Source organism: Oncorhynchus mykiss, chromosome 17, assembly GCF_057628025.1.
Source record: "Oncorhynchus mykiss isolate SJ-2025 chromosome 17, ASM5762802v1, whole genome shotgun sequence".
NCBI lineage: Eukaryota > Metazoa > Chordata > Actinopteri > Salmoniformes > Salmonidae > Oncorhynchus > Oncorhynchus mykiss.
This window is the reverse complement of record NC_143038.1, coordinates 36,479,215-36,506,752: the sequence shown is the minus strand read 5'-3', so window position 1 is coordinate 36,506,752 and position 27,538 is coordinate 36,479,215. Positions and strand designations below refer to the sequence as shown.

Below are 27,538 nucleotides of genomic sequence, written 5' to 3'. Positions count from 1 at the left end.
CAATATACGATTGATTGTTGTCCTATGGACAGAGTCTCCCACCTCAGCTGTAGATCTCTGCAGTTCATCCAGAGTGATCATGGGCCTCTTGGCTGCATCTCTGATCAGTCTTCTCCTTGTATGAGCTGAAAGTTTAGAGGGACGGCCAGGTCTTGGTAGATTTGCAGTGGTCTGATACTCCTTCCATTTCAATATTATCGCTTGCACAGTGCTCCTTGGGATGTTTAAAGCTTGGGAAATCTTTTTGTATCCAAATCCTTCTTTTTGTATCCAAATCCTTCTTCACAACAGTATCTCGGACCTGCCTGGTGTGTTCCTTGTTCTTCATGATGCTCTCTGCGCTTTTAACAGACCTCTGAGACTATCACAGTGCAGGTGCATTTATACAAAGACTTGATTACACACAGGTGGATTGTATTTATCATCATTAGTCATTTAGGTCAACATTGGATCATTCAGAGATCCTCACTGAACTTCTGGAGAGAGTTTGCTGCACTGAAAGTAAAGGTGCTGAATAATTTTGCAAGCCCAATTTTTCAGTTTTCGATTTGTTAAAAAAGTTTGAAATATCCAATAAATGTCGTTCCACTTCATGATTGTGTCCCACTTGTTGTTGATTCTTCACAAAAAAATACAGTTTTATATTTTTATGTTTGAAGCCTGAAATGTGGCAAAAGGTCGCAAAGTTCAAGGGGGCCGAATACTTTCGCAAGACACTGTATATCTTGATAACCAGATCAAAGACTATTCCATGGTTATTTAAAATTATAAAGTTCTTATAGACGAGGAAAATAATGAAACACAATTCTAGCCCGGTTATGGATTGTAACAATACAGTAAAAAATATAGCTTTTCCAAACATAACTAATTGGAACACACAAGCACTTATTCAACATGGTGAATATAAAAACAGAAGGCACAGTATGTGTGGATGGTGTGGTGTGTGTTTATTTTTTACATTTTTGTTTTTGTTATGTTTGGGAAAGTGTGGCATTGGGTGAGAAATGAAATGGTTGCATATCCCACAACCAATGTATTGCTGTGAGCGGGGTGTGAGAGAGCTTTCAATGTTGTTCAGATGATGGATATACTTTTTATAATGAATTATATGTCTTATTTTATTAATTAATTGTCCTATCATGATGGAACTGTTTTAAAATAAATTATATATTTCATTTATTTATTGTCCTATCATGGGGAACTACATTTTTAAAATAAATTATATATCTAATTTATTTATTTATAATCCTATATTGATGGAACGGTCCACAACCCTAAACTCTAGACACCCACCTGAAAGACCCAGATACTCAGGAGAAGTCCCTAACTGTTTTATGGGCCTGCTGTAAGCGGTCTGTATGCAGCCAAAATGCAGTCCACAACCCTATACTCTAGACACCCACCTGAAAGACCCAGATACTCAGGAGAAGTCCCTAACTGTTTTATGGGCCTGCTGTAAGTGGTCTGTATGCAGCCAAAATGCAGTCAGAGACCTAGCGCAGCACTGCCCCCTCAAGATTCTGAGCCTGATTGGCAGGGTTGGTCCTTCACAGCCAAAGCCCCCTAAAGGGAGAGCATACTATACAAGGAAATTCTCAAAGTTGCTAATGAGAACCTTGATGACCTTGTACCTAGCCGGTGGGGATTCCGGTGGGTGCCCTCACCCAGGCAGTGGCAGTGCTGGCAACACTAGTTTCAGTAACCCATGGGGAGGGGGTCACACTCGGACATTCAGAGAGGGGGTATATTATTGTGGCCCTGGTGGCACAAAATCAAAAGTCTGACTGCATGGAGATGCTTGGGAATATGGTCATTACAGGGGACCGTGTTGTGGGTGTCTCAGGGAAAAGGTGTACATTTGACCTCAATCATCTAGGACTTGACAATGGTTAATACAATCTATCCATTTCTGCCCATTTGTTTGCACAGTCTTGCAGGCCTTCTCATACAGCTGCAACGGTATATGCATTTGTAAATCAAGACCTTTCTTGAGTTGGGCTCTGGGATGGTGCAACTCTTGAGAATGTGAACCTATGGTCATGTGGGTTGGTAAAGGGTTGAGTGTGTACGAGTGTGTGGGTGTATGTGTGTATCCCACAACTGTTGCGAAGGAGTAAATGATGTTAGGGACAATAGAGGAGGATACACAACAATTGTTTGCTAATATATTAATTGCTTGAAATAATGTAATTTTGGTAATGGCGAGACTAGTGAGCGGTAAAATCCTTTTCATAAATTGCCTAGAAACAGGATTCTTAAAGCATATATATATATCTTTTTTTATGGCTATGTATAATACAAATCAAGGTGAGGGCAATGGAAATGCATTTGGCAGTTGATCTACTTCTGTTCTGTAAATGGCACTGTGTGCTCTTTTCGAAGGATCAACTCTTTATCAATACCTCTATGGACAAGAAAGGAAATCATTGATATATTGGAATTAGTGGATATATGGAGACTTAAATACCCTGACCTAGTGAGATATACATGGCGGAGGCTTAATCAAGAAAGTCGCCTTGACTACTTTCTTATGCAATTTCTCTCTGGCACCAAAAGTTTAAAAAGTGTTGATAGATGACAGAATACGGTCGGATCATCACATAATTGGCATATATATTACTTTTACAGAATTTCCACGTGGACAAGGGTATTGGAAATTTAATCAAAGCCTACTAGATGATAAATTGTTTAGAACTAGGACAGAATAATTTATTACTGACTATTTCAGATATAACATCGGTATAGCAGATCCCCTTATTTTATGAGACAGTCTACACACAAGACCCCATAATGACAGAGAAACATGTTTTTGACATTTGCAAATGTATTGAAAATAACTTAAATATCACATGTACTTACAGTACCAGTCAAAAGTTTGGACACCTACAGTACTCATTCCAGGGTTTTTCTATATTTTTATTATTTACTTCATTGTAGAATAATAATGAAGACATCAAAACTATGAATTAACACATATGGAATCATGTAAGATTCTTCAAAGTAGCCACTTTTTGCCTTGATGACAGCTTTGCATACTCTTGGCGTTCTCTCAACTAGCTTCATGAGGTAGTCACCTGGAATCCATTTCAATTAACAGGTGTGCCTTGTTAATTTGTGGAATTTATTTTCTAAATGCGTTTGAGCCAGTTGTGTTGTGACATTGGCAAAAGTCCATATTATGGCACAAATAGCTCAAATAAGCAATGAACCACAGTCCATCATTACTTTAAAACATGAAGGTCAGTCAATCCGTAGCATTTTAAGAACTTTGAAAGTTTCTTCAAGTGTAGTCGCAAAAACCATCAATTGCTATGATGAAACTGTGTCTTGTGAGGACCGCCACAGGAAAGGAAGACCCAGAGTTACATCTGCTGCATAGGATAAGTTCATTAGAGTTAACTGCACCTCAGATTGAAGCCCAAATAAATGCTGCACAGAGTTCAAGTAACAGACACGTGTCAACATCATCTGTTCAGAGGCCACTGCGTGAATCAGGCCTTCATGGTTGAATTGCTGCGAAGAAACGAATACTAAAGGACACCAATAATAAGAAGGTACTTCCTTGAGCCAAGAAACACAGGCAATGGACATTAGACCGGTTTAAATCTGTCCTTTGGTCTGATGAGTGCAAATTTGAATTTTTTTGGTTCCAACAGCTGTGCCTTTGTGAGATGCAGAGTAGGTGAACGGATTACCTCCGCATGTGTGGTTCCCACCGTGAAGCATGGAGGAGGTGGTGTGATGATGTGGGGGTGCTTTGCTGCTGACACTGTTGGTAATTTATTTCGAATTCAAGGCACACTTAACCGGCCTGGCTACCACAGCATTATGCAGCGATACACCATCTCATCTGGTTTGCGCTTAGTGGGGTCAGATGACCTGGCCTCCACTATCACCCGATCTCCACCCAATTGAGGTGGTTTGGGATGAGTTGGACCGCAGCGTGAAGGAAAAGCAGCCACCAAGTGCTCAGCGTATGTGGAACTTCTTCAAGACTATTGGAAAAGCATTCCTCATAAAGCTGGTTGAGATAATGCCAAGAGTGTGTAAATCGGTCATCCAGGCTCTGTCGCAGCCAGCCGCGACCGGGAGGCTCATGGGGCGGCGCACAATTGGCACAGCGTCATCCGGGTTAGTGAATGGTTTGGCCGGCAGGGATGTCATAGTCCCATCATGCACTAGCGACACCTGTGGCGGGCTGGGCACAGTGCACGCTGACACGGTCACCAGGTGTACTGTGTTTCCTCCAACACATTGGTGCGGCTGGCTTACAGGTTAAGTGGGCATTGTGTTAAGAAGCAGTGCGCTTGGTTCGGTTGTGTTTTTCGGAGGATGCACGGCTCTCAACCTTCGCCTCTCCCGCCTCTCCACTTCTCCAAGTCCGTACGGTAGTTTCAGCGATGAGACAAGACTGTAACTACCAATTGGATACCATGAAATTCGGGAGAAAAAGGGGTAAAAAACAAAAAAGGCTGTCATAAAGGGTGGCTACTTTGAAGAATCTAAAATATATTTAGATTTTTTGTAAACCCTTTTTGGTTTACCTCATGGTTCAATATGTGTTATTTCATAGTTTTGATGTTTTCACTATAATGTAGAAAATAGTAAAAATAAATAAAAACTCTTGAATGAGTAGGTGTATCCAAATTTTGGACTGGTACTTCAGGTACGGTGGTTCCTCCTTTAAAGGTTGCGAGCTTGCACCGCGGGACTTAGAGGTATCAGCGTCACAGATTCATTGCTCCAGACCACGACAAGGGGGAGTTAGAGCACTCATTATGCATTTGGGTTCCAAGGTTTTTATATGACCAATCATATAGAGTGGTTCCAATGACGAATTTTGACACAAGCCACCCGTCCCTGTTTGAAGATGGCTGACAAAATATACAATTGAGAGGAATATGTTGGTTAATGTAGAGACAAATGTTTGTGCATATTTTTTTGTTAAGAAGTGAATTTATGAAAATCACTATTTAGCAAGTTATCAGACTAGCTAACATTAGCCAGCTAGCTAGTGTTGCTTCTGTCCCTCTCCTCGCCCATACCTGGGCTTGAACCAGGGACCCTCTGCACACATCAACAACAGCCACCCTCGTAGCATCGTTACCTATCGCAGAGCAAGGGGAACAACTTCTCCAAGGTCTCAGAGCGAGTGACGTCACCGATTGAAAAGCTATTAGCGCGCACCCCACTAACTAGCTAGCCATTTCACACTGGTTACACCCGACTTGAAAAAAACAAAAATATACACAGTGAGATATTTGGTGAAATAGACCGGCATGCCTCTCCATAGGAAAACAATGGGGGTACCTCAGCGTTCCAAGGACAACAAGTATTTTGTGGGTAGCATTTGATGACAACCGAGCTACCTGCCCAGGCTTACATAATTAGAGAGAGGAGATTCTCATGATTAAAATGGCCTACGACTTGAAAAAATATAAATACACGAAATAGACAGACATGCCTATATTTCCCCCATAGGAAACAATGGGAAGAAAGCAGAGTTTTATTATTGTTGTTGTGTAAGAGGGACAAGGTAGGGAGCCTGTTTGTCTGCCATATTTTAAAGATACAAATTGTCTGAAAATAATTGTCATTAAAGTAAAAATATACCAGTTTCATTTGAGGACAAACATGTTGACAGCTGCGCCATATAGGTTGCAAAATAAATGGGAAGAGATTTTCGATATACTGATTCCATGGCACATGGTTTATGAACTGATACAAAAAACAACACTTGATTCAACACTTCGAGTTTTCCAATTAAAATTATTATACAAAATTCTTGCCACCTACAGAATGGTGTGTGTATATATGGGACAAACAACAATCTCAGCGCTGTAGATTTTGCTGCTAAGAGACAGAATCACTAGATCATTTATTCTGGTATTACCTCTATGTAACTTGTTTCTGGTCACAGGTTCAGGAATGGTTTAAAAAAGTCACAACATTCACTTAAAATTAACCTTACAAATAGCAGTGTTGGGCGATTTTGGAAAGCCATAGTCACTCAATAAATAATATAATACTTGTAGGAAAGGTTTTCATCTTTCGCTCACAATCTGTGGATACTATACATTCAGAAAGGTTCAAAATGTATGTAAAACATCACAGTGCAATTGAAAAATATATGGCACATGGAAACCAAAAGAGGGTGGTCTATGGTGATACTGTAGGTGGGATGGGCTGAGAGTGGCTGAGGGGTGGTATTGAACCGTATGTATTATTGTTATGTAATTGCTGTATATAACGGTACCATATATGCAAAATGTGTATTTATAATGTATATGTAGCAGAAAAGCTCTAAAATATATATAAAAAAATATTTTAAAAAAGATCTGTCCTAAGAAGTGGTGGATGGGTTAATAATGAATAATAAAAATAAAAAACAATTGTTGATTGAGAGCCTTCCTGTTGGTTGTTTGATCAATTAGGACTGTTAAGTTCCCAAATGTAAGATGATTCCTGTGGTATTTACATGTTTGCAGAAAACTATTCAGATGTAACGTTATTTTATGGCTTTTGCGACTGCTTTGATAATAATCTATATTTGTTGCTGTTGCCTGTAAACACACAGTTCAGTTCAAAGTGAATGGCACAGGCCCATATGTGGTAATGGCCTATTTTCATATAGGCCTACTGCAGCTCTGATTGGTTATGGTTCACCGGTCTGTGTAGAGTCCGGGCCTGGACAAGACTGAAACATTTTGATTCGTTTTGATTTACTGCAGTGTCTATTAATTGCTCAAAAGCACAGTCTCTTTTCCACTCTGCTATTGAATTTTCACAAATATCAGACTATACGTCATTCCCAAATATTGTGAAAAATGTGAGACGTGAGCTCTCTTGTTAGATAATTTAACAAATAAATGTAATATTCTTGTATATAATCAGATTTTAACAATATTTAATGGTGTTAAAACACTCAGTTCCTCTTTAAGTCTAAATTGGTCTTATTCACTTTCAGTGCTCAGCTACATCTAATCTTCTAATTACAGCCACCCTTTTCTGAAGAGCCTATGCTTGCTTTGAAATGTGAACAACAAGGTCTCATTAACATTGCATGTATTTCTTTCAAATGAGGTAGCACTAATGACTGCTTGGGCATTTCCTGTTAAATGATAGAAACATGATGTTGTTTTATGGCTGTTGGTTTCCTCCCATTGGCCCCACAGACAGTAATAATACATGGACAACATGGGAACACAACATGGTTTGTGACCGATGACTATCTGATGGGTTATAGTCACACGGGCCATATAAGGTGAATCACACCAAGTCTGTTTACGTTTCACTTACACAATGACCCTTGTCTTGACTTTTAGCTGTAGCATTATACGTATAACTTGACGTTATCCCACCACTAACTTCACCAGACTTCTACTTGGGCCTATTTCAATGTTATGCCCTTCACTGCAATGTTTTTGTATGTTAAAGGTGCCATGACAAGTCACCCAATGACTTGATTTAAAGCTAGCTGTAACATTAAGCTGCTTAGCCTATGTCATGACTTCAACTTAACCTGAATCAATGTGACTTGTATGTGCTCTGTCCATTATAGTAACATTTGTTGTAGTAGTTGCCCCTTTTTATCACTATGAACGTATGACTTCGACATGAAAGTGTAACATCGGCACTCTTACATCACTGACTGGAACTAACTGATTCAGTAGGACTTTTATGTTCCCTATGTTCCTTTGTATTGTCACATGCACAAGTACAGTGAAATGCCTTTCTTGCTAGCTCTGACCCCAACAATGCAGTAATCAATAACAATGTAATGCTAAAATAACAAGATATAACAAAAGCACACTTGATATATATATATATAAATAAGGTTGGTATGCATACTATATACAAGGTCAGTTACAGTACCATATTTAACATGTGCAGGGATACTGGAATTATAGGTTTGAGGGCCCATGCCAAACCTTTTCAACAGAGGAACTTGAAGCCCTCGATCCACTGCAGCCCTGTCGATGTGGATGGGGGCGTGCTTGATGATGGTGTTGGAGTCGTGCATAGCCACGCAGTTGTGGCTGAACAAGGAGTACAGGAGGGGACTAAGCACACACCACTGTGGGGCCCCCGTGTTGAGGGTCAGCGTGGCGGAGGGAATGTTGCCTACCCTCACCACTTGGGGTCAGCCTGTCAGGAAGTCAAAGATCCAGTTGCAGAGGGCAGTGTTCCATCCCAGTGTCCTAAGCTTGGGGACACGCTTGGAGGGGACAATGGTGTTGAACACTGAGCTGTAGTCAATGAACAGCATTCTCACATAGGTATTATTTTTATGTAGATGGGTGAGGGCAGTGTGGAGTGCAATTGAGATTGTGTCTTCTGTGGATCTGTTCGGGTGGTATGCAAATTAGAGTGGGTCTAGGGTGTCTGGGATGGTGGAGTTGATGTGGGCCATAACCAGCCTTTCTCAGGGCTGTAGTCATTGTGGCATAAAGCCTTAGAGTTTTTGGGAACAGGAATGATGCTGGTCATCTTAAAACATGTGGTGATTACAGACTGGGACAAGGAGAGCTTGAACATTACCATTAATATACTTGCCAGTTGTTCTGCGCCTGCTCTGAGAACACGCCTTGGAATACCATCGGGCCTTGCGGCTATTGACCTAAATAAATGTCAACATTCTTTATAAAGAGTTTCAGGCTGGTTTTTTTGGAAAAATGAGCCAGAAATTGTAGTTTTTCTAGGTGGCTCCCATTTTGGCTGTAGTGCTTCCAAGTGCGTAAATGAGAGTGCGTTCTTTGGTATTTTTCTCCGGTAAACGATTCTCCGTCTTAAATTGTATTGTTTATTTGCGTATTAGGGTACCTAAGGTTTGATTATGAACGTTGATTGACTTGTTTGTATAAGTTTATTGGTAACGTTTGGGATTCATTTCGTATGCATTTTGAAGGAGGGAACCGAGTGGATTATTGACTGAAGCGCACCAGCTAAACTGAGTTTTTATGGATATAAAGAAGGAGTTTATTGAAAAAAAGGACAATTTGTAATGTAACTAGGACCTTTTGGAGTGCCAACAGAAGAAGATCTTCAAAGGTAAGGCATATATTATATCGCTATTTCTGACTCCCTGGTTGAAAATGATTTGTTATGCATTTGTGTGCTGGGCACTGTCCTCAGATAATCGCATGGTTTGCTTTCGCCGTAAAGCCTTTTTGAAATCTGACATGGCGGTTGGATTAACAACAAATTAAGCTTTATTTTGATGTATTGCACTTGTGATTTCATGGAAGTTTAATATTTATAGTAATTTAATTTGACACTCTGCAATTTCACCAGAAGTTGTCGAAATGGTTAGCATCCCACTGATCCGCAAGAAGTTAATCTAGCCAGGACCCCCCCTTGCCTTGCCTCTGTAATGTCGGCAATTCCTCTTGGGTAGCCTGAAAATTGGGTCGGAATTATAGTAAGAGCCCAGGGCAGATGAGTCAAAGTTGACGCCCGAATTGAGGTAAGTAACTTCCGAACTGATGTTCAAAACTGATGTCGGTTGTAAGAAATGTAAGAAATGATAGTTGATACATTTCGAGAAAAGAAAAAAAAGTAGCAAAGCTGGATCAGAGCTCACAAAACGGCGTCCATTCGGGAGGGCGCCATTTTATATAGCTACATCTGTTAAGGTTGGTGCCATTTTTATCGCTATGAAAGTATTTGATAATTAAGCATCAGGTTTGCTCTAAGTGCACCCTTGACAGGAGTGGGGTGTGTGTATGTGTGTGTGTGTGTGTGTGTAGGAATCAAGCCTGGGGGGCTAAAGCAACTCAGCTAATTGGCTAATAACATTTGACTGCTGATGGATGGCCATTGCTTTGTGTGTGTTTGTGTGTCCGCCCGCGTGTGCATGCACGGTGTGTATGTGTATAACATTAGTGTGTGATAGATAGCCATTGCCCTGCTAGCTTTTCAGACAGACAACAAATTGGCACCATTAAGGACTGCAGTTAAATGAACTCTTGAGGAAAGGGATTACATTTAATTAGCTGGGTTGGACCACTTGCCTTAGTACCCGTTATATGTATTAAAGGATGTACTGTTTTTTATTTTCTGCGCAATACAATCTGTCGTCAACAGCAACCTTGGTTGTCTAGGGAATTGTTTGAGTGTCCTGTTGCATGTTTTCTGGCAGGTGCTTCACTAGGATATTGATTGTTGAGCTTAGCTTGTATTGAGTTGTTAAGCTAGGTATAGTGTGAAGACAAGCAGAGTACAATATAATGTAATATCTATAATATACAGTGGCAAGAAAAAGTATGTGAACCCTTTGGAAATATCTGGATTTCTGAATAAATTTGTCATAAAATTTGATCTGATCATCTAAGTCACAACAATAGATAAGCACAGTCTGCTTACACTAATAGCACACAAACAATTATAAGCTTTTATGTCTTTATTCAACACACCGTGTAAACATTCACAGTGCAGGGTGGAAAAAGTTTGTGAACCCTTTGATTTAATGATTGGTTGACCCTCCTCTTTGCAGCAATAACCTCAACCAAACGTTTTCTGTAGCTGCGGATCAGACCTGTACAATGCTCAGGAGGAATTTTGGACCATTCCTCTTTACAAAACTGTTTCAGTTCAGCAATATTATTAGGATGTCTGGTGTGAACCGGTCTCTTGAGGTCATGCCACAGCATCTCAATCGGGTTGAGGTCAGGACTGGTCCATTCCAGAATTTGTATTTTCTTCTGTTGAAGCCATTCTGTTGTTGATTTACTTCTGTGTTTTGGATCGGTGTCCTGTTACATCACCCAACTTCTGTTGAGCTTTGATTGGCGGACGGATAGCCTTATTCTCCTGCAAAATGTCTTGAATGTCTGTGGAAAATCCAGTTGCTCTTTTGCGCGCAGCAACTTTTTTTTTGGACAGTTGTGGCTTCTTCCATTCTTGTTTAGTGTTTTACGAATCGTAGACTTGTCAACAGAGATGTTAGAATGTTCCAGAGATTTCTGTAAGTCTTTAGCTGACACTTCTTACCCTCATTGAGCATTCTACGCTGTGCTCTTGCAGTCATCTTTGCAGGATGGCCACTCCTTGGGAGAGTAGCGACAGTGCTGAACTTTCTCAATTTTTAGACAATTTGTCTTAACGTGGACTGATGAACATCATGGCTTTTAGAGATACTTTTGCAACCCTTTCCAGCTTTATGCAAGTCAACAATTCTTAATATTAGTTCTTCTGAGATCTCTTTTGTTCAAGGCATGGTTCACATCAGGCAATGCTTCTTGTGAATAGCAAACTCACATTTTGTGAGTTTTCCTTATAGGGCAGGCCAGCTCTAACCAACATCTCTAATTTTGTCTCATTGATTGGACTCGGGGGTAGCTGACTCCTGACTCCAATCAGCTTTAGGAGAAGTCATTAGCCTAGTGGTTCACATACTTTTTCCAACCTACACTGTGAAAGTTTAAATTATATATTCAATTATATAGACAAGAAAAATACAATAATTTGTATGATATTAGTTTAAGCACACTGTGTTTGTCTAAATCAAATCAAATCAAATGTATTTATATAGCCCTTCGTACATCAGCTGATATCTCAAAGTGCTGTACAGAAACCCAGCCTAAAACCCCAAACAGCAAGCAATGCAGGTGTAGAAGCACGGTGGCTAGGAAAAACTCCCTAGAAAGGCCAAAACCTAGGAAGAAACCTAGAGAGGAACCAGGCTATGTGGGGTGGCCAGTCCTCTTCTGGCTGTGCCGGGTGGAGATTATAACAAAACATGGTCAAGATGTTCAAATGTTCATAAATGACCAGCATGGTCGAATAATAATAAGGCAGAATAGTTGAAACCGGAGCAGCAGCACAGTCAGGTGGACTGGGGACAGCAAGGAGTCATCATGTCAGGTATTCCTGGGGCATGGTCCTAAGGCTCAGGTCCTCCGAGAGAGAGAAAGAAAGAGAGAATTAGAGAGAGCATATGTGGGATGGCCAGTCCTCTTCTGGCTGTGCCGGGTGGAGATTATAACAGAACATGGCCAAGATGTTCAAATGTTCATAAATGACCAGCATGGTCGAATAATAATAAGGCAGAACAGTTGAAACTGGAGCAGCAGCACAGCCAGGTGGACTGGGGACAGCAAGGAGTCATCATGTCAGGTAGTCCTGGGGCATGGTCCTAGGGCTCAGGTCCTCCGAGAGAGAGAAAGAGAGAAGGAGATAATTAGAGAACGCACACTTAGATTCACACAGGACACCGAATAGGACAGGAGAAGTACTCCAGATATAACAAACTGACCCCAGCCCCCCGACACATAAACTACTGCAGCATAAATACTGGAGGCTGAGACAGGAGGGGTCAGGAGACACTGTGGCCCACTCCGAGGACACCCCCGGACAGGGCCAAACAGGAAGGATATAACCCCTGTCTATTGTTGTGACTTAAACAAAGATCAGATTAAATGTTACAACCAATTTATGCAGAAATCCAGGTAATTCCAAAGGGTTCACATACTTTTTTCTTGCCACTGTAGGTTTGATCCGCAGTGGACACGATGAGGTGTAAACCAGGTTCAACCTCATTGGAGGAAGCCCTATATGTAGTCTCATGCGACTGACGAGTGTAGCTGTTCGTCTTGCAAAGGAAGTCTTGCCTCAACCAGATCCTATAAACTTGATCCAAACCATGAGGACACATTTGTTTGCGTCTGTGGCAAACAAACTTATTTTAATGACGTGCAATAGCTTATGTATAATTCACAAAGCCTTGTGTGTGTATTAATGCTCCAGACAGAGGAAGATTCCTGAGCATTATCTACTGTCCCAGTAATTCATCCAATTATTCCTGGAAGAGAGGAGTAACAAGCAGGTTTCAAGACTGCATCCAAAACACTCGCTTTTGCAACCCTTTGACTTGACAGTGTGACACCAAATTTTAATTGGTCGCAGGGTGACAGTGAAAAAAATACATATATACATATATATATATATATGGGGCAAGTGGTTAGAGTGTTGGACTAGTAACCGGAAGGTTGCAAGTTCAAATCCCCGAGCTGACAAGGTACAGAACTGTCGTTCTGCTCCTGAACAGGCAGTTAACCCACTGTTCCTAGGCCGTCATTGAAAATAAGAATTTGTTCTTAACTGACTTGCCTAGTTAAATAAAGGTTAAAAAAAATAAAAAGATATTCCCTTAATGTTTTGCATGTCAGCAATCAAGTTTTCCAGATATATAACTTAAAAAATACCGAAATACAGCTGGTATGATAGATTTAGCATTATATGATGCAAAACACAGCATCATATGATGCAAAATGCATCATACTATTGTATTCCCATATTTTGAATGTTATATTCTCAAAATCTTGATTGCTCACATGCAAAACATTTGGGAATATATCAACAATGGACTAATGAAACAAATACCAAGATATAGTTTTTGGATGGATTTTTCCTTTAAGTGTTGAATGGATAGACATGGCGCCGACAGATATGGTCGCCTCGCTTCAGGTCCTTACGAAGCTATGCAGTAATATGTTTTTTAATGTATTATTTCTTACATTGTTAGCCCAGAAAATCTAAAATGTTATTACATACAGCCGGGAAGAACTATTGGATATAAAAGCGACGTCAATTTACCAACATTACGACGAGGAATACGACTTTCCCGAAGAGGATCCTTTGTTCGGACCTCCACCCTGGACATGCAATCTTAACCCAGAGGCCGACCCAAAACAACGGGGTTACCACAGGAGAGGCAGATGGAGCAGCCTACTGATCAGGCTTAGAAGGCGAGCACACCATCCACCACCTCCGAGCATATTACTCGCCAATGTCCAATCTCTAGACCACAAGGTGGATGAAATTAGGGCACCGAGTTGCCTTCCAGAGAGACATCAGAGATTGGAACATTCTCTGTTTCACGGAAACATGGCTCACACCGGATATGTTGTCAGAGTCGGTACAGTCACCTGGTATCGTCACGCCGACAGAAACAAACATCTCTCTTGTAAGAAGAAGGGCGGGGGTGTATGCCTTATGATTAACGACTGATGGTGTAATCAATACAACATACAGGAACTCAAGTCCCTTTGTTCACCTGACCTAGAATTCCTTACAATCAAGTGCTGACCGCATGATCTGCCAAGAGAATTGTTTTCGATTATAGTCACAGCCGTGTATATCCCCCCCAGGCAGACCTCGACGGCCCTGAAAGAACTTCATTGGTCTCTATGTAAACTGGAAACCACATATCCTGAGGCTGCATTTATTGTAGCTTGGGATTTTAACAAGGCTAATCTGAAAACAAGGAAACTAAATTCTATCAGCATATTGAATGCACTACACGAGCTGGTAGCATTCTGGATCATTGCTGCTTGAACTTCCGTGATGCAAACAAAGCCCCCCCCCGCCCTCCCTTTGGCAACTCTGACCATGACTCCATTTTGTTGCACCCAGCCTACAGACAGAAACTGAAACAGGAAATGCCCGTGCTCAGGTCTATCCAATGCTGGTCTGACCAATCGGATTCCACGCTTCCAAGATTGCTTCGATCACGTGGACTGGGATATGTTCCGGATAGCCTCAGACAATAACATTAATGTATACGCTGACTCGGTGAGCGAGTTTATTAGCAAGTGCATCGGTGTTGTACCCACTGTGACTATTAAAACCTTCCCTAACCAGAAACCGTGGATTGATGGCAGCATTCGTGCAAACTGAAAGCGCAAACCACCACTTTCCATCTACTTTCCAACATTGCAAGGCGACTGGAAATATGACCGATTACAAACAGTGTAGCTATTCCCTCCACAAGGCAATCAAACAAGTAAAGCGTCAGTATAGAGACAAAGTAGAGTCACAATTCAACGGCTCAAACAGGAGATGTATGTGGCAGGGTCTACAGTCAATCACTGATTAAAAAAGAAAACCAGCCCCGTCACAGACATCGACGTCTTGCTCCCAGACGTATTAAACAACTTACCTGGCCTGCTACCAAAGCCTGTGAGCTCTCCTTCACCGTGGCCATTGTGAGTAAAACATTTAAACGTGTTAACCCTCGCAAGGCTGCCAGCCCAGATGGCATCCCTTGCCGCGTCCTCAGAACAAGCGCAGACCAGCTGGTTGGTGTGTTTACGGATATTCAATCAATCGCTATCCCAGTCTGCTGTGTCTACATGCTTCAAGATGGCCACCATTCCTGTTCCCAAGAAAACTAGGGTAACTGAACTAAATGACTATCGCCCCGCAGTACTCACTTCTGTCATCATGAAGTGATTTGAGAGACTAGTCAAGGATTATATCACTTCCACCCTACCTGAGACCTTAGACCCACTTCAATTTGCTTACTGCCCGAATAGGTCCACAGACGACGCAATCGCCATCACACTGCACATTGCCCTATCCCATTTGGACAAGATGAATACCGATGTAAGAATGCTGTTCACACCATAGTACCCTCCTAACTCATCATTAAGCTCAAGACCCTGGGTCTCAACCTCGTCCTGTGCAACTGGGTCCTGGACTTTCTGACGGGCCGCCCTCAGGTGGTGAGGGTAGGAAACAACATCTCCACCCTGCTGATCCTCAACACTAGGGCCCCACAAGGGTGCATTCTAAGCCCTCCCCTGTACTCCTTGTTCACCCATGACTGCGTGGCCATGCACGCCTCCAACTCAGTCATCAAGTTTGCAGACGACACTACAGTGGTAGGCTTGATTACCAACAACGACGAGACGGCCTACAGGGAGGAGGTGAGGGCCATCGGAGTGAGGTGTCAGGAAGTTAACATTTCACTCAACATCAACAAAACAAAGGAGATGATTGTGGACTTCAGGAAACAGCAGAGGGAGCATCCCCCCCATCCACATTGATAGGACAGTAGTGGAGAAGGTGGGAAGTTTTAAGTTCCTCGGCGTACACATCACAGACAAACTGAAATTGTCCATTCATACAGACAGTGTGGTGAAGAAGGCGCAACTGCGCCTCTTAAACCTCAGGAGGCTGAAGAAATTTGCCTTGTCACCTAAAACACTCACAAACTTTTACAGATGCACAATAAAGAGCATCCTGTCGGGCTGTATCACCGCCTGATGCGTCAACTGCTTCGCCCGCAACCGCAAGACTCTCCAGAGGGTTGTGCGGTCTGCACAACGCATCACCGGGGGCAAACTACCTGCCCTCCAGGACACCTACAGCACCCGATGTCACAGAAAGGCCAAAAAGGTCATCAAGGAAAACAACCACCCGAGCCACTGCATGTTCACCCCGCTATCATCCAGAAGGCGAGGTCAGTACAAGTGCATCAAAGCTGGGAAAGAGAGACTGAAAAACAGCTTCTATCTCAAGGCCATCAGACTGATAAACAGCCATCACTAACATAGAGTGGCTGCTGCCAACATACAGACTCAAATCTCTGGCCACTTTAACATATTTAAAGGGTTCACTAGTCACTTTAATTAATACCATATACATTAATATACATATACAGTTGAAGTCAGACGTTTACATACACCTTAGCCAAAAACATTTAAACTCAGTTTTTCACAATTGCTGACACTTAATCCTAGTAAAAAATTCCCTGTCTTGGGTCCGTTAGGATCACCACTTTATTTTAAGAATGTGAAATGTCAGAATAATAGTAGAGAGAATAATTTATTTTAGCTTTTATTTCTGGGTCAGAAGTTTACATACACTCAATTAATATTTGGTAGCATTGCCTTTAAATTGTTTAACTTGGGTCAATAGTTTCGGGTAGCCTTCCACAAGCTTCCCACAATAAGTTGGGTGAATTTTGGCCTATTCCCCCTGACAGAGCTGGTGTCACTGAGTCAGGTTTGTAGGCATCCTTGCTCGCACATGCTTTTTCAGTTCTGCCCACATATTTTCTATAGGATTTAGGGCAGGGCTTTGTGAAGGCCACTTCAATACCTTGACTTTGTTGCCCTTAAGCCATTTTGCCACAAGTTTGGAAGTATGCTTGGGGTCATTGTCCATTTGGAAGACCCTTATTTGACCAACTTTAACTTCCTGACTGATGTCTTGAGATTTTTCTTCAATATATCCACTTAATTTTAATCCCTCATGCTGCCATCTATTTTGTGAAGTGCACCATTGCTCCTCCTATGCAAATTTTATGGATCAGTACAATAAAATAAGTCCCAGATCGAAGGGAAACCGATTGTTTTTCATCTGTAGCCCCATGAAATCAGCCACAACTCAAAGCATGCACACACTCCTATTGCATATACTGTACATTCACCTGTATTGTGAATAGGCATAGGCTACATCTTGATTTACCCAGTTTATCAATAGAGATTTACGATTCAAATAAATGATTACCGCTATGTAGGTCGATTGGTTATGTCATTATAGGTGCGCACTGGCAAAAAATTGGTGCAACCAAATCATGTGCTGGTAACATCAACTGAAAAAGTTGGGCGCACCAGTGCCACAAGTTCATCTAGAACCCTGAACATTGCTCAGTGCCTACTCATATGATTAAAGACTCTAGAGAGCCTAGGGAGGGAGGGAGCAACAGACGGGAGTTGGGAGTCATGATACAAACAAACAGGGTGAGATCAGGACACGGCGGCCACAGCCGTTTGATGAGAGGGTATCTTTTATATTCAGTTTGAGTGAGGAGTTTGTTTGTTTTCAAAACTTTGGTTGAGTTTTGATTATATCTTGCCTATAACTTTTTTAATGGTGCTGTTCTCTCCCAGCGTTGTGGTACATACACCACGCACACACATAGGCCTACATGTTTTTGCCTCAGAGTAGACACATATGGGAGCTGTGATTAAAAGCATTAGAGCATGGATCTTAGTGCATGAGAAGAGTATAATCCCACTGTGGATCCCTGCTCACCATGTTACTGTAAGAACAATAGGATACAGCACTGGGATGGGAGATTATGTTACTGTAAGAACAGTAGGATACAGCACTGGGATGGGAGATTATGTTACTGTAAGAACAGTAGGATACAGCACTGGGATGGGAGATTATGATACAGCACTGGGATGGGAGATTATGTTACTATAAGTACAGTGGCATACAGTATTACAGTTTAAGGCTGAGATGTGTGAATTACAGTTGGTTTGTGTGAGAGAACGAATGACAGAGAAGAGGAGGGAAATGAGGAGAAATAGTCATTTTCAACAAATACTTATATATATAACCATCGAAATCCGTACTCTTTATTTGCAAAACATCCTGCTGAGAGGAAATATGTGTTGTGATTTCTTCTGACATGCCAGAGTCACTCAAGAGACAGTTAAGACTCTGGCTGTGTGTACACCTCTAACGTTCTGTCTGCTCTCTCTTTCTCCCCTCTCTCTCTCCCCCTCCGCTCACAGATGCAGATATACCTGTACAACTCAGATGACTTTGACAGTCTCAGTGCGGCCATCAAGGAGAAGCGCATCATTGCTGCGATGGCTGTGTTTTTTGAGGTACTGTAATACTGACTTTGGGCTGTGTTGTTGTTTGAAGAGTTCTCTTGGTCTCAGTTGTTCCCAAACACAATGAAACGGGCAGAGGCCTGGAATACAGTGCTTATTAGGAGATATGAACAACAGTACACTGATTTGAAAGCTGCTGGCTCTCTTTAGGCACATGATATCTTTATTATTTGTCGTCTCTTTCCTTCCAACTTCCCATATCCCTTTTATAGATAACGGTCTCTCTGTCTCTCTCTGTTTCTCTGTCTCGCTCTCTGTTTCTTTGTGTCTCTCTCACTCATTCGCACACACACATTGTCCGTCTCCTGAGAGCTGTGACTCTCTGTCAGTGCCACAGACAGGCAGGCAGGCAGTCCGACAGACAGACAGATGTCTCCAGGGAGACATTACGGTGAAAGACAACTACAGACAGAGTCAGAGAGCAAGGGGTTCCTCTTCCGCTATCCCCTTAAGCCACCACTTTGTTCTAACTTACCGTACCGCAGGCTTCCCTAAAGACTAGCACAGCCAGCCTCACACTCCAGGAATATTTCTGAAGGATAGTAAATGGCCTCCAGTTGATTTTCAGTTGTAAACATCAAGGAATATTTCTCGTTCCCTAATGGAAAAGTATCTTAGTACCTGGTTTGTTAAAAAAAAAAAAACTATTGGGCATTTAGTGGTATTCTATACTGAACAAAAATATAAACGCAACATGCAACAATTTCAAAGATTTGACTGAGTTACAGTTCATATAAAAAAATCTGTCATTTAAATAAATGTATTAGGCCCTAATCTATGGATTTCTCATGACTGGGAATACAGATATGCATCTGTTGGCCCGACAATGGCCGTCAGGAACTCGTCACGGTATCTGCATTCAAATTGCCATCGACACAATGTAATTGTGTTTGTTGTCCGTAGCTTATGCCTTTCCATACCATAACCCCACCACCACCATTAGGCACAACCTGATCCCGCAGGTGAAGAACCCGGAGGTGGAGGTCCTGGGCTGGCGTGGTTACACATGGTCTGCATGGTTACACATTCTCTAAAATGATGTTGGAGAGGTGGCTTATGGTAGAGAAATGAACAGTCAATTCTCTGGCAACAGCTCTGGTGGACATTCCTGCACTCAGAATGCCAAAATTGCACACTCCCTCCACTTGAGATATCTGTGGCATTGTGTTGCGACAAGACTGCACATTTTAGAATGGCCTTTTATTGTCCCTTGCACAAGGTGCACCTGTGTAATGATCATGCTGTTAAATCAACTTTTTTGATATGCCACACGTCAGGTAGATGGATTATCTTGGCAAAGGAGAAATGCTCACTAACAGGGATGAACATTTCTGGGATATTTTATTTCAGCTCATGAAACATGGGACCAACAACATTTTATTTCTGCAATTAAATGAAACCTCAAATGATGACGCTTCAACCGAGCACCCTCAAGGAGGAGAGCTCCACTTTCTTTCCCTGTTTGTTTGCACGTGTGCGCTTAACCCAGCACCAACACTCCAGCTCATCACTCTCCAGCTTACACCCACGGTAATCACTGACTAGATCAAGGTTCACTCCGCTCTGTCTATCAGATGTTCTATTTCTAGTTCTACTATGGCGATGCGGTCTATTACTTAGGAAGCACTCTACTGAAGCACTCAGAGCCACACAGAGTGGCTAGGCCAGGGTCGTTTCTCTCTCCGATCAGAGAAGCAGGCAGGTTGAAATGGGGACACAGGTGTTCCTATGTAGGTCTGTGGATAGACAGTGATGGACCTTGTGTGTATGAAGACCTAAATGCTACCACTGTGTTTCTGACAGCCTATCGCTTACAGCAATTAGCATCAGCACGCGCACACATTTATCCTGCTGAATTGCATTTTACAGAGCAGGACACACACACACACACCAGTTTACCATCTTTAATCGATGAGGAGGAGCTGCTTTTGGTTCCCGAAGGCTGTGTGAATGGTCGCTAAGGGGGTTCATATTATTTTCCACATTCAATGCTTAGCTACATTTACTCTCATTTACACTCAGATACTTTTACTCTCATTGAACTGACCTGGGTTAGGGAGGAGTCCCAACACCGTTTTATCCCCCCCTCTAAGCGTAAATAGGACACTGGGAATATTGGTAATAAATTAGGAGCACGCTGAACTGAGTGTGGGTACTGTAACTGCTGTTCTGGGCTGTCTTGTAAAAGAGCCTGTCTCTTGTTCGGTGTCGTCAGGTGGGGCGGCGAGACAATCCAGCCGTAGAGCCCATCATCCAGGGACTGAAACGGGTCGTACACCACGGTGAGTAAACCCCTGGCACTCACACTACTACTGTCCCACTCACACTCGCACACACACACTCAATCTCGCTCTTGCTCTCAGCAGTCTGATGCCATCTCACTGTGATGTTGTTCGGCAGCCGTAGTTCTATAGCACTTCTCACTTAGCCTTTAAACTACAGAGCATCAGTAGAGCACCAGGTTCTCAGTCTTCACACGGAAACATTGATATACAGACACACTAACGGATTGCCAGAGGACAAAGGCGTCATCACTTTCACCAAAGAGGGCTTTCAGTCACGTACAAGAGCATCAAGTGAATGTCGACAGGAAACATACACAACAAAAAAAAAGAGACAGAGAAATTATTTCCCAAGGACATAGTTGTTTGTGAGGTTAATGCGAAGTGATTGCTTCAGACCTCACATGTCTCCCAGACTTAGAGATTCCGTGCCTCTCGTCTGGTCATCCATTGGTTTGTTCAGGCTTTTGAAGATACTTAACCTTGGTGTTCCTTTTTATTCTCAAATTAGTATGACCACAAGCTCTGAGCCCGGTCTTGCATCAAGATGAAGGCAGCACAGTGAGCTACCACCGCTCCCTGCTTCTCTGTGTAGCGCCACAAAGATGAGACGGAACAGTTAATTGCATCTAAGCCTCAATTAGTCAACGCTCCATCGCTTGCTCACATACACACACACAGACAGAGAGAACTTACACAGCGGCAACATCAGATGCACGCTTGCTTGCACCATTAATCTTTAATGCTAGGGGGAGACAGATGTGCCTAGCTGCAGTGCATGTTGTATGAAATCAGAGTTGGTGTGAGCTGCGAGCGGAGTGTGGTTGGAAGCTGGTGTCTCTACAAACATGCGTTATGTCGTGTCTCCACCTGCCCATTTAAATGTGCTTTAGCATGTGTCCATAATACTTTGGTCTATCTGCATACACACACACACACACACACACACACACACACGCACACACACACACGCACACACACACACACACACGGCTCTATTGAGCCATGCAGCTGTGTGTGTGTGCCTGCACGCTTCGTGTGTACCAACACATACGGCTGGTTTAACAATGTGCTACTGACGTGGTTCTCTTTATGTGGGTCAACTCAGAGACGAAGAGAAGACGTGTTAATGGAGGAACGGAATAAACTGTGAGCATATAGCCGTAAAATGCAGACCTCTTTACTCATGCTGATTAATCTCACACAACTCTATCCTTCGTGCTTCTCTGGGTCTCTCTCCCATTCATTACACTGACTCCCTATACTGGATGATTTGCCATGGCTGGAACAGGGCAAAAATGGGGCTAGCATGCAGGTGGTATCGCTTGATTTAGATGTCTAAAGTGGTTACTCTGTGAGGTAGGCCAATCAAGTCACTACACATGGTCTCCTGAACACAGATCAAGCCTTCTCCTAGGATTTAAAAGCATGCTCAGTAGAGAATCTCCAATTAAAGTGTTTTTAGATCAGGAATAGGGATCCGGTAAACCGCCCTCGGTGTTGAGCATTCAGACTTGTGTTGAATCTAGAGGCCCTCCTTGTTGGAGGAAGGGCTGGGTCCGGTCAGCCTCGGTTGTGGTGTTGTTTTGATGGTCCAAGGGAGGCTCCTGGCCCTCTGGCTGGGTAATTAGGATGCGTCCCAAATGGCACGCTATTCAATACGTTGTGCACTACTTTTGACCCCAGCCCTATTGACCATGGCCCATAGGGCTCTGGTCAAAAGGAGTGCAATACATAGGTGATAGGGTGCCATTTGGGATGCACAATTAATGTCTTCTCTTCTAGCGGGGTGGCGGTGGCAGGGTTTCCGCTAGCTTATTAGCCTCAGCCATCCATCCATCAGCAGGTTTGAGACAGATTGTCTCTAGCTCCCACTTTACTACCCCCGATTGTCGTCAGCCTCCACTTTACTATGCCAGATTGTCTCCAGATCGTAGCTACCTTACTTCCCATACATCAAATGTGTCAAACAAGCCAATTCAATCTGGCACAAATAGTTTTTCCCCAGAAAAAAACCCATCTCAATCGACATTTAAATGGGACCCACCACCTTGATTCGGACTTATGTAGCAACATTTTAAATGTTTTTATTTTTATTTTGACATTGGAAAAAAGTAGGGACTCAGAGCTAGAAAATTGTATACCATGCACTGCAGTTTAGGAATAATGGAAAATAATTCCGCTTTGAACCTCAATTTTGAGAAAATGGCTGTTGAATGTTTTGGTACACTTACTGGAGAGCTCGTCTTTGTCTACACCCATTCAGCATCGTTCACGCCCTCTAAAGTTTAGCCCCACCCATCTCTAATGATTCACATGTGAGGCCATGGCCATGAGTGAGCTAAACAATGAACCATAATGCCAACCCACATTACTAGCAATACAAACTGATTGTCATAGCTAGAATCTGCAGGTAGCTAAAGCTAACCAACTAGGTTCAATGTTAGCTATTTAGCTAACATTAGGCTATAACTATCAATGCAAATAGCTTTCTGAGATACTAATAAAATTACTACAGAGATCAGACACTGCGATCGAGACAGCCAGCTGACGTTTGCTAGTTAGCTAACAGTACGTTTTAACTTACAATGAAAATGACTTTGACAAAATTACAAATGTATAATATCTGAAAATGTATCTAGACTCTTACCTGTATACATAGATGAACGCTTCTCCTTCTCTGTCATGGATACCATGGTTGCCCTTAGTTTGAAGATGTAATCCGTAGACAGATGTTTTATATGTTTTATTTAGGGCAGCAAAAAAGCCTTGGTAGCAAGAATTATCTACACATACTGAGCAGCTCATGTTATAGACAGAAGCATGCTACATGGCAGATCAATCCGACGTCATCTCACGGCATGTCCAGCCCAACTATTATATCAGCCAATCATGGCTAGCGGGAAGGTTCTTGGCTTTTTCTGTGGCACAACCAACTAGTCTAACAATTGTATTTATATTTACAGATGACATACACCTTTTTTTTATTCCAGAAAGCAATAACAATTCCAGATGGCATACACCTTTTTTTTTATTCCAGAAAGCAATAACAATTCCAGATGACATACACCTTTTTTTATTCCAGAAAGCAATAACAATTCCAGATGACATACACCTTTTTTTTTATTCCAGAAAGCAATAACAATTCCAGATGGCATACACCTTTTTTTATTCCAGAAAGCAATAACAATTCCAGATGGCATACACCTTTTTTTTTATTCCAGAAAGCAATAACAATTCCAGATGACATACACCTTTTTTTTATTCCAGAAAGCAATAACAATTCCAGATGACATACACCTTTTTTTCATTCCAGAAAGCAATAACAATTCCAGATGACATACACCTTTTTTTTATTCCAGAAAGCAATAACAATTCCAGATGGCATACACCTTTTTATGTTCCAGAAAGCATTTCTGCCAAATAACTCATTTTGATTAAAAAATGTTTACTGTCAAATGCCTTACCTGTGAAGTAGTGATGTGCGGCATAGCTTCTTAAAACGGGTCACAAATGACTATTTCAAATTGAAACTGTGTAGAATTGATAATGGACCTACTACAATTATAGTCTCGTCACTCTACCCAGCTTGCTAAAAAAAACTAGACAGTCAGGCAACCATGAAAATTCCAAAAGCGATGGATGGATAACTATTTTTTAAATATATTTTTTTACACATGTTGACCTCCGGACCTTGGTGAAGAATGAATGTGTTATTTCATATTTTTGATGTCTTCACTATCTACAATGTAGAAAATAGTCAAAATACAGAAAAACCCTGGAATGAGTAGATGTGTCCAAACCTTTGATTGGTACTGTATGTCAGCTGTTGATAAACACAGAACTTTCTACCTCGTTTAAAATGAAATACTAGACATGTGGGGTAAATAAATCCACCATATTGTAAACATGTGGTGATTGAAAAAGGCGTAAAGATACAATATAATGTATGTTTTCTATTTAATTATGTGGGAATAATTATGCCTGCACTTTGTTTACATTGTGTGGGTCGCTGAGTGTGTACTGTATATTGGCTGTGGGTATGGCTGTGTTTGAATGTGTTTCTCTGTGTTGATGTGCAAGAGAAGGATGCAGAGTTAGTGTGTCTTTCTCTGTGTAAATATGTGTTTATGTGTTCTCTCTCCACCCTCCAGAGAAGGAGACATTCCTGAGTTCCTTCGTCCTGAGGGATCTGCTACCGTCATCTTTGGGGAGTTACTACCGCTACACAGGCTCTCTCACCATCCCGCCCTGCAGCAAGGTGGTCGAGTGGATCGTCTTATCCAGACCCGTTTTCCTCTCCCACTCACAGGTCAGTTACACATGCACAGACACACACACACACACTATCATCCCACTTTCTATATACCCACCTACTTCTCCCCTATTCCCCTTCTCCCCTTCCTCCTCCTCCTTCTCTTTCTCTGTGTATCAAACATTATAGTCCGGGTAGCAGGTAATGGACTATAATAACATATATTTATGGCAACAGATATTTATGTAACTTTCAAAATTCTTTGTTAGTTTACAATTGGACAATTTATGCTCCCCACATATGAAAACCGCTGGAAAGCCCCGATTGCAATATTGTAATTTTTATGACTCACACGGTGGATGAACATATTGCCTGTAGCCTACTGTACATGGTGGAGGAACATATTGCCTGTAACCTACTGTACATGGTGGAGGAACTTATTGCCTGTAGCCTACTGTACATGGTGGAGGAACTTATTGCCTGTAACCTACTGTACATGGTGGAGGAACTTATTGCCTGTAACCTACTGTACATGGTGGAGGAACTTATTGCCTGTAGCCTACTGTACATGGTGGAGGAACTTATTGCCTGTAGCCTACTGTACATGGTGGAGGAACTTATTGCCTGTAACCTACTGTACATGGTGGAGGAACATATTGCCTGTAGCCTACTGTACATGGTGGAGGAACTTATTGCCTGTAGCCTACTGTACATGGTGGAGGAACTTATTGCCTGTAACCTACTGTACAATGTGGAGGAACGTATTGCCTGTAGCCTACTGTACATGGTGGATGAACATATTGCCTGTAGCCTACTGTACAATGTGGAGGAACATATTGCCTGTAGCCTACTGTACATGGTGGAGGAACATATTGCCTGTAGCCTACTGTACATGGTGGATGAACATATTGCCTGTAGCCTACTGTACAATGTAGAGGAACATATTGCTTGTAGCCTACTGTACAATGTGGAGGAACTTATTGCCTGTAACCTACTGTACAATGTGGAGGAACATATCGCCTGTAGCCTACTGTACATGGTGGATGAACATATTGCCTGTAGCCTACTGTACATGGTGGAGGAACATATTGCCTGTAGCCTACTGTACATGGTGGATGAACATATTGCCTGTAGCCTACTGTACAATGTGGAGGAACATATCGCCTGTAGCCTACTGTACATGGTGGAGGAACATATTGCCTGGAGCCTACGGTATATGGTGGAGGAACACATTGCCTGTAGCCTATTGTACAATGTGGATGAACATATTGCCTGTAGCCTACTGTACAGTCATGGCCAAAAGTTTTGAGAATGATGCAAATATAAATTTTCACAAAGTCTGCTGCCTCAGTTTGTATGATGGCAATTTGCATATACTCCAGAATGTTATGAAGAGTGATCAGATGAATTACAATTAATTGATAAGTCCCTCTTTGCCATGCAAATGAACTGAATCACAAAAAAAACATTTCCATTGCATTTCAGCCCTGCCACAAAAGACCCAGCTGACATCATGTCAGTGATTCTCTCGTTAACACAGGTGTGAGTGTTGACGAGGACAAGGCTGGAGATCACTCTGTCATGCTGATTGAGTTTGAATAACAGACTGGGAGCTTCAAAAGGAGGGTGGTGCTTGGAATCATTGTTCTTCCTCTGTCATCCATGGTTACCTGCAAGAAAACACGTGCCGTCATCATTGCTTTGCACAAAAAGGGCTTCACAGGCAAGGATATTGCTGCCAGTAAGATTGCACCTAAATCAACCATTTATTGGCTCATCAAGAACTTCAAGGAGAGTGGTTCAATTGTTGTGAAGAAGGCTTCAGGGCGCCCACGAAAGTCCAGCAAGCGCCAGGACCGTCTCCTAAAGTTGATTCAGCTGCGGGATCAGGGCACCACCAGTACAGAGCTTGCTCAGGAATGGCAGCAGGCAGGTGTGAGTGCATCTGCACGCACAGTGAGGCAAATACTTTTGGAGGATGACCTGGTGTCAAGAAGGGCAGCAAAGAAGCCACTTCTCTCCAGGAAAAACATCAGGGACAGACTGATATTCTGCAAAAGGTACAGGGATTGGACTGCTGAGGATTGGGGTAAAGTCATTTTCTCCGATGAATCCCCTTTCCGATTGTTTGGGGCATCCGGCAAAAAGCTTGTCCGGAGAAGACAAGGTGAGCGCTACCATCAGTCCTCTGTCATGCGGTAAAGCATCCTGGGACCATTCATGTGTGGGGTTGCTTCTCAGCCAAGGGAGTGGGCTCTCACAATGTTGACTAAGAACACAGCCATGAATAAAGAATGGTACCAACACATCCTTCGAGAGCAACTTCTCCCAACCATCCAGGAACAGTTTGGTGACGAACAATGACTTTTCCAGCATGATGGAGCACCTTGCCATAAGGCAAAAGTGATAACTAAGTGGCTCGGGGAACAAAACATCAATATTTTGGGTCCATGGCCAGGAAACTCCCCAGACCTTAATCCCATTGAGAACTTGTGGTCAATCCTCAAGAGGCAGGTGAACAAACTAAAACCCACAAATTCTGACGAACTCCAAGCATTGATTATGCAGGAATGGGCTGCCAT

At 42.3% G+C, this 27,538-nt stretch overlaps 1 protein-coding gene across 2 annotated transcripts in view; it reads left to right on the top strand.

The window, feature by feature from the left end:
* The window catches only part of LOC110494079 (receptor-type tyrosine-protein phosphatase gamma), a 278,030-nt gene that overhangs the window by 205,179 nt on the left and 45,313 nt on the right, over positions 1–27,538 (top strand). For both annotated transcript variants that reach the window (XM_036950121.2, XM_090205441.1), the window contains exons 5-7: positions 18,315–18,410; positions 20,635–20,701; positions 24,856–25,013. In XM_036950121.2, coding sequence (XP_036806016.1) covers positions 18,315–18,410; positions 20,635–20,701; positions 24,856–25,013 — 321 coding nt within the window. The remainder of the gene's footprint in view (positions 1–18,314; positions 18,411–20,634; positions 20,702–24,855; positions 25,014–27,538) is intronic.